This window comes from Sinocyclocheilus anshuiensis, unplaced genomic scaffold, assembly GCF_001515605.1.
Source record: "Sinocyclocheilus anshuiensis isolate Anshui unplaced genomic scaffold, SAMN03320099.WGS_v1.1 scaffold1518, whole genome shotgun sequence".
Classification (NCBI taxonomy): Eukaryota; Metazoa; Chordata; class Actinopteri; order Cypriniformes; family Cyprinidae; genus Sinocyclocheilus; species Sinocyclocheilus anshuiensis.
Window position 1 is genome coordinate 640,931 of NW_015548194.1, and position 8,190 is coordinate 649,120.

General features: G+C 40.4%; 1 protein-coding gene across 1 annotated transcript in view; it reads left to right on the forward strand.

Moving 5' to 3' along the window:
• Positions 1-8,190, forward strand: part of LOC107653135 (vesicular inhibitory amino acid transporter) — a 14,846-nt gene that overhangs the window by 1,190 nt on the left and 5,466 nt on the right. Inside the window, exon 2 of the mRNA XM_016439773.1 lies at positions 5,927-6,643. Coding sequence (XP_016295259.1) covers positions 5,927-6,643 — 717 coding nt within the window. The remainder of the gene's footprint in view (positions 1-5,926; positions 6,644-8,190) is intronic.

Genomic DNA, 8,190 nt, shown 5'->3' on the forward strand with positions numbered 1-8,190 from the left:
ATCGTTTGTCAGCACTAATATATATATATATATATATATATATAACAATTATATATAACAATTTTATAAACTTTTTTTTTTCAATCAGTATTTTAGACTTTTAACAATAAAAAAAATCTAAACATCCTTAAAAGAAGTATTTACTTGTGGAGCGCCTATCTAAGATAACAATATTTAATATTTTCACAACATTTTTTTTAGCTTTATTTTTTTTTTTAAGTAACCCTATTTCAATAGTCCACTTTAGACATTCTGCTAACTATAAGTAACTTTTTTTTGAGTCATTTGAGTATTAGTAGACTATCTGCTTAATTTCTGCTAGCACTTTATTTTGATAGTCCAACAACAGACATTCTTCTGACTATAAGTAAATTTGCAAGTTCAAGTCAACTTGTTCTACTAATCCTAACCCAACCTAATAGACTACTAATATTCTAATAAGAGTTTGATGACATGTAGTTGAAAAGTTACTTTATAGTTACTTTGAATGTATGAGGTGGACAATCAAAATAAAGCGTAAACAATATATCTAGAATTAGATTTGCATATGGTGGTTAGTCATGCATGTTTTTTGTGCTGAAATGCTGCACTCAGTAGTGTGAAGAATTCACCCTGGTGCTGCCTGTTATGCTCCTAAATTAAAACGTTTAGTAAAAGATCATCAGCCAATTTCCTAACCTCAGATTCTGCATGCTTAGAATGATTGCACGAGTGTTTGTGCGTGTTTGAATATCCCTTATTTACTTTATAGCAGCATAAATCCTCGTTTATGTGAATGACACCCCATTACCTCATCTGTTCGTTCCCATTTGAGGCTGAGGGTAATATTTAGAGCTGTTAATGATCACACAACTCGTTATTGCTGCTTGAGCTTGTTTAATTCATCCTTCTGCTTTACTTTATAGCGTAATGTGCCTCTCTTTCCCTCTTCACCCATCTGTCTCACACACACCTGTCTTACTCTCTGTGAATCTGTCTTTCCTCTGTAGTGAGTTGTCTTGCTCTATGCTGTCTACATAGGCAGTTGTCTTCTAAGGCATCATTCCAGTGAACATCATATGCAGCTAATTTCAGCTCTGTCTCAGGATACCTGAGTGTCACATGACATTTAGGGTTCAGGTAATTGGATTTAAAAAAATGTCCAGAATTGAGTGCCTATGAGCAAAAATGGCAGCATGCAGGTCACAAACTTTTGTCAGTTTGAATGAGTTAAAGCCCTGATATACTTCAAGTAAAATGTAACGTAATTTCGAACAAATTCAGGGCAAAACAAGGTTTAATGGAGTTCGAAACGGCCTGTCAAAGCAAACTTTCTGGAAGAGTTTGCTCCGGCTGTTAAACACCTCTGAACTATCATTGGTCTGTGGTGATGATGTAATAGATGGGTGTGGCTCTGGGCTCCGCCTTCTTCTCTGGTTCATTTCTTCTTTTCAATCTGTCGAGGTCAGATGCATGAACACACTGCAGAGCTGCTTTATAGTAGAACTTTGAGTTGTAATTCTAATCGAAAGCGACACTGATGCTGTTTTGTCATGTATTCATAATGTAAAGCTCTATTCTATAAGCATGGTTGCGGTCAGGATGTTCACTAATGGTATATCAAACTTCTTTTTACGCCTGTAGAACTTCTCTGGTAGTTTATCGTGGCCTTAACTGCCACTGTGATGATGCATGATTTTTGTCCATATCCACAAATCCCACCCTGCAGCAGATTTCATGTGTAAATAAAGGCTCAGACTTAATGGATTCACTTCAGAAAAATCATGGAAGGATCCAGTTATGATAAACTGTAATGCTCAATCAGGATGTGCTACACTGAGGTTAAGGTTAGGGTTAAGGGTTAGTGTTTTTTTAGAGGGAAAAGAAATCTCGTTGAGATGAATGGGAATGCTAATGGATAGCTCTCTGCAGGAATTATAGAGCTCCTTGTGCTTGACATTAACATATGTTGCTAAGCTAATGACATGTTTCTGTAATGAGCATTAAAATTACATAACACACAAATATTGGGTGAAATAGTTAATTTTTAGTTGATTTCACTTGATAATTATTGAATTAAATACATTTTTATTTTTGACCCTGTTTCTTTTGACCCCATCTGCCGTCTTTTCACAGAGCTCGCCGCAAAGCTTTCTGGGATTGCTTTAAGTGTGAAAGACATAAGCAATGCTGCTTTCGAATTTGGCCAACACAGCTACCATTTGGTACAGCCGTCATGTCAAGAGCATCTATGAAGCCTAAAAATGCATCTCACTAGGCTCTGCACTCTCTTTCTCTCTCTCCCGTGTCTCTGTGTGTGAATTGATCAGCTGTTGTCTGTTCACGAGAGATACAGTCATTAGGACCCTGAGAGGAAATGAATGCAGTGTTGTATCTTTATTCATTGTGTCTAACACAAAGCAATTTACCAACAATTACAGTCAAGATAAAATATCTGTCACTTAGCGTCTCTTCAGAGATGACTGTGACTTCATTAGTGGAGGGTGTGTGAGAGGGTGTGATTTCATTACTCCCATCTGCTGTGCGGCTGTGTGTGTGTGTTTGTAACATCTCTACTAGTCGTCTTTACATGCTCTTCGTTACTTAATGGAGTTCTCAGTTATGAATCGCTCAAGTATCAACCTCGCGTTTTACAGATTTACATTTCAGACACAAGTTTTCACAAAAAGTTTTATGAAATGATAAACTTCACATTTCTGTCTTTAAACCATTTTTTAAAGAAAATGGAGTCAATTATTATCAATTATCAATTATTATATTAATTTAAACAATTATTATCAATCATTATATTAATTCAATAACATAAATATATTTTACTGTCTTATTAATTGTTTAGATTTGTATAATGCAGTATCTTCTTGTCGATCCACCAGTTCACATTTACAACTCTGCGTGTTTGCGGTGTAAAAACATTGGTTGATTTTCACGTTGGTCTAAACAAAAATGCACATTCATTCTCTGCCAGCAGGGAGCGTTTTGGAATGGCAGAAATAATGTGGTTTCCACTGGTAACAGCAGAACACAAAGCAGCGGCAGCTGACTCTGAAATGTGCAGCGCTCATATTTATTCATTGAAATCACAGCCTTTTGAAGTTTAATCGTCACATTAAGCTATATCGAAATTCTTGTCTTTCCGTCCCCAAATTTAAGACAAGTGAAGTTAAAGACTAGTGAAGTCAACACTATGCAAAACACTGCAAGTCAATGGGGACCAGCGACTGAAGGTGAACTATCCCTTTAAATTTGATACAACTAAATCTAAGACTTTTTAAGGACCCGTCAACTTTCATAAATTTTGAGAATGTCATTGTTTTTCACTCACTGAAAGATTCATCTGTCTGCGTGCCACTCTCTGCTCTCTTCACTGCACCTCTGACCGTCGCAACAGTTAACTGTTAACCTGTGGTGCCGCAGGACCCAAACGGCACTATTGAGCTGACTTTGATGTGCCTAATATAAATTAGATTTTATTATAAAATAGCGTTTGGCATTTATTTATTTCTATATTAAAAATTCTTCGTGGTCCAGATGGACGCATCTCGTGGTCCAGATTCGGACCGGAGTCTGCGAACCCTGCTCTTGAATCCATGCGACCCTACAGAGGACAACAAGTGGTTTGGAGAATGGATGGATGGATTTAGAAGAAACAATATAAGAAATAATAGATAGGGTTTTTGTTTTTTAATTTTCTGAAAGAAAAGAGTAGTGCTAGCCTGGGCTACATAGTGGCTCAGTGGGCAGCACTTTTACATTCCCGGGAGTCCTTTCTGTGTGGGGTTTGCATGTTCTCCTCACGTCAGCGTGGGTTTTCTCTAGGTGCTACGGTTTCTCCCAAAGTCCAAAGACATGCAGGTTATGCTTGGCACACACTGCATGATTTTAGCCTTGATTTTCACTCGCTGTCATTTTTGTGGAAATCGCAGACAAATTGCCAAAATTGGAGAAAAATCGGCGCTACTTCACGCGAGTGGCAATCGTGTAGTCTGTGTTATCAAAGACACGATCTGAGAGAAGCGCCAATGCTCATTGGATATTTGGCATGTTAAATATCTGGACCTGTCGGCGACTCACAATCCTGTAGTGTGAAATGTGACGACCTACAGCCAATGAGAGAGCACTATACAGGGCAAAAGAAAGTTCACTGGGAGGAGTCATTCGGTGCGTCTGAAATCACGTACTGTCTGAGTAGGTACTACATTTGAATTTACTTCACGACCGTTAAAAAGTATGTTCTATATAGTATGAATATGGGTAGTATGAATGAAATTTGGACGTACTACATCCGCCATTTTGTTACTGTCACATGACCTACTAGCATCAGTTACGTCACTTCCCTGCCATTCATAAATCCTCTCCCGTGGCCTCATGGGATAGTAAAGTGTCCATCGAATGCACACTTCAGAATCCGGGCAGAAGTAGTAGGTCATTAGTGCACTCGAGTTAGTGCACTCTCAGTGCTGTGTTGCGTCAGGAAGGTCATCTTGTGTAAAACCTGTGCCAAATGGCTGTGTGGATAATTCCACTGTGGTGACCCTTAACCAGAGCAGCCGAAGAAGATAGACAGAGAGTGGTACTGGCCTGATTTGACCAATTATTCATGTCTGGAGCACAAACGCTGCAGGAGGACGCTTAGGTGTTTGGTGTTTGATCCAACCTGATCTCATGAGAAAATTTGACTATTTTAAAAGTTGACAATTTCATGAGAATTCATGCAATTTGTTTCAAATAAAAATGTATGATTTTTAGGGAAAACTAAGCATGAAGGTCCACTCCAAACTTAACCTTCAGTAAGGCCTAAGCTGATCTTATGAAAATGGAGAAATAACAATGTACAAATTAACAGGGCTGCCAACTCTCACGAATTCAGCGTGAGCTCATGTGTTTGACACTGCTCTCACGCCACACGTCCATTTTTTCACTCAGTGAATATGCACCCTCAAACGAAAGCAAGAGCATCCTCAGTTGAAACTGTAATAATAGGATATTGGTGACACTGATTTGGCAAACTCTCCAGTGTGTATTTGTGTTTGTGCTCTGGAGAGCTTCAAAAGTTTCTATTTAAAACATGTTTTTGTACATGTTTTTGTAACGTTGAGCAATGTAGCCAATCACAGACAAATCTGTTGATTTCCTGAACACCTCTGATTGGCCATTGCATTCAAGTTAGTGAAGCCTAAAGTTCACTGACCGCTCAATTCAATCCTTTCATTGTCACAAAAGAAAGTACACAATGTAAATAAGAGATCTGTTGTGCAGTGTAGAAAACTTCACTGATTATAACAGAACTTTGTGAGATCAAGGTGAACTGATCGAGATGAAGTGAATGACAGCTTTTTAGTGATAATAAGGGAAGCGCTATCTGCACGCTTTCTAGACTATAATCCATTTGGATTTGAATAAAAGTTTTTTTTTGTGCCTCTAAGAGGACCAATGGCCACATACCCTGTACACACATCAAAGTTTCAAGAGTGACATATAAATGCAGCTGCAATTGTAAAAGTAATGAATTCCCATACCATGTTGAGCTCAAAAGCTGGCAGCCCTGAATTATTATGAATTGACCTTTAATTTGCCAAAACGTATAATAGTTACAAATTGCCATGAGAGTCAGTTGGTTTGATTACATCAAGTAAGAGCAATAGTAATAATATTCATGCTTATTTTAGTTTACTCAACTCTTGACTCACTGTAAGAGTACGAAGCTACAAAACATATGTGGATGTGGGAGATGAGAAATAAGTTCATTTTGAGATCTCAGACTTTGAGATATTGCTGGGATCTCTTTCAAAACTAGTGGGGATATGTGGGATTTTGGGGTCTGAGAGGCAGGAGACTTCAGAGAGTCTTCAGTTAATCTCACTTTTGTGTAGAAGTGTCATTCGAGCTATATATTTGTCTGAAGCATCTTGTTCTTTTGTTTTCTCAGGGTATCTTTGTGCTGGGTCTGCCCTACGCCCTGCTGCAGAGTGGGTACATGGGTCTGCTGTTGCTGGTGTTAGCCGCACTCATCTGTAGCTACACTGGAAAGATCCTGGTGTCCTGCCTATATGAAGAGGACGAGAATGGCCACTCGGTTCGCGTCAGACGCACCTATGAGGACATCGCTACTGCCTGCTGCAGACACATCTGCCCTTACATCGGGGGCAAGGTGGTGAACGCCGCGCAGGTGGTGGAACTGGTGATGACGTGCATCCTATACTTGGTTGTCAGTAGTAACCTGATGTGCCACAGCCTGTTTTTCCTGCCTCTGACCCCGGCGGCCTGCTCCGCCATCACCTTTTTCATCCTGGTGCCCTGCATGCTGATCCGTGACCTGCGGGTGCTGTCGCATCTGAGCCTCTTCTGCTCGCTGGCTCAGTTCTTCATCACCTTCATTGTGATTGGCTACTGCCTCCGTCAGTCGTCGCAGTGGGCCAGTAGGAGGTTGAGTGCGGTAATGGTGGACTTTGATGGCTTCCAGGTTGCAGTGGGGGTGATTATATTTAGCTACACATCACAGATTTATCTGCCTACGTTGGAGGAGAGCATGACCGACAGGCTAGACTTCAACAGCATGATAGACTGGACTCACATTCTGGCCTGCGTACTGAAAACAGCGTTATCTGTGGTGGCCTTCCTCACATGGGGAGAGGAAACCAAAGAGGTGCAGTGATCCCACTTGACTGTAGTTGCAGGCTGCTCTTATTTACCAGCTGACAACTTCATACACCAGAAAAATATGCATAAAATGTTGTACGACAAAGTCTTTATTACTAATACTAATCACAATAAACAATTCACTTGTTACGTTGTGACGTATCGAAAACTGTTTCCAGGTCCAAGCCTCTACTTTCAAGTGCGAAGCTGAGCTAAACTTAAAAAAAAAAAAAAAAATCCCAATATGTTCAATATGTGTCTCGTGGCATCCCAGACACCAATATTTAAAAATAAAATCATTAAAAATGAGTCACTGTTTGGCCAACTGAGATTTCGCTTTGGAGGTAAAGTTTAGAATAATATTTTTTGGTAGTACCTCAGCACACAGTAAGTGTATTATTGTTATTATCAGCACCGTTTGTTGTTTATTTTTGGTATCTGATAAAGCATTTGGACCCAGAATTGGTGAAGCATGATGTCATAAGGTGCATATAATTTTAAACACTTTTTGCCTGTTCTGCACCATTTTGTAGAATAAGTACTCAAATTATGTTCTTGTCCAAATGAAAACAAGAACAAAGTGTGGAATGTTGACTTTTTGTGTACTCAGCAGTCACAGTTTTCCCTACGTCACGGGTGTCCAAACCTGCTCCTGGAGGGCCAACGTTGTGCAGAGAACCTGGAGGTTTCTGTTAAACCTGGTTGAGGTGTGTTTAATAGAGGTTAGAGGTAAACTCTGCAACACAGTAGCTATGTTTCCATGACCCTGTTTTTATGCATTTTTTGAAGTATCGCATCAAAAATGAGTGATAGAAAGACCTAATTAAAAAAAAATAATAATCCCTTAATTCATAAAAAAAAGTTCCCCTTCAGGAACTCGAGCTGTGTCGAAACGCTATGGGAACACCTTCAGCGTGACCACGCTCTGAATCACATGTGTAATCAGTCCAATGGATGGGCGAGACATCACGTGCGGGGTGACGTAATGACCAGGAAGCTTAAAAGCATGTACGGTGGATACAGCGGCAGCTTTCTGTCATTCAGCAAGCGCTCTGTGTGTCAGTCGCTATCTGTTGTGAGTCTTATTTAGTGTTGTCTGTCCACTTATAAGCTCCATTATGTGAAAGCTTCAGTCAAAAGGAAGCATTTGGGAGAGAGCAGGCAGCGTTCAGGCTGTGTGTTCCTCCCTGCCCGCACTATATTTCGGGTGGGGACACACACAGTTTGTGTGTTGTCTGCTTGGTAGCGAAGCACGCAGAGTCAGCTCTCGAGGGAGTTAGATATACAGGGGCTCTTGGGATAAGAATTTCTCAAGGGAGAGCACGTGTTTACCCCTCTTCCTCCTAGGAGGTTGAGGCGGTCAGCAGGGGCTGCTGGGCGGGAGCAGTCCCAACCTACCGTGTTCCAGCCCCTCATTCAGAGAGCGTCACTTCTCGTACTCCGCAAAGTCTAGAGTCAGAGTGGCACTCCCAGGCCGAAGGATTCTGCGGACCGTCATTCTCGCTGGATAGTCTTCGTCTAAAACGTCCTGATGCTTAAGGCCTAGGACTTCTG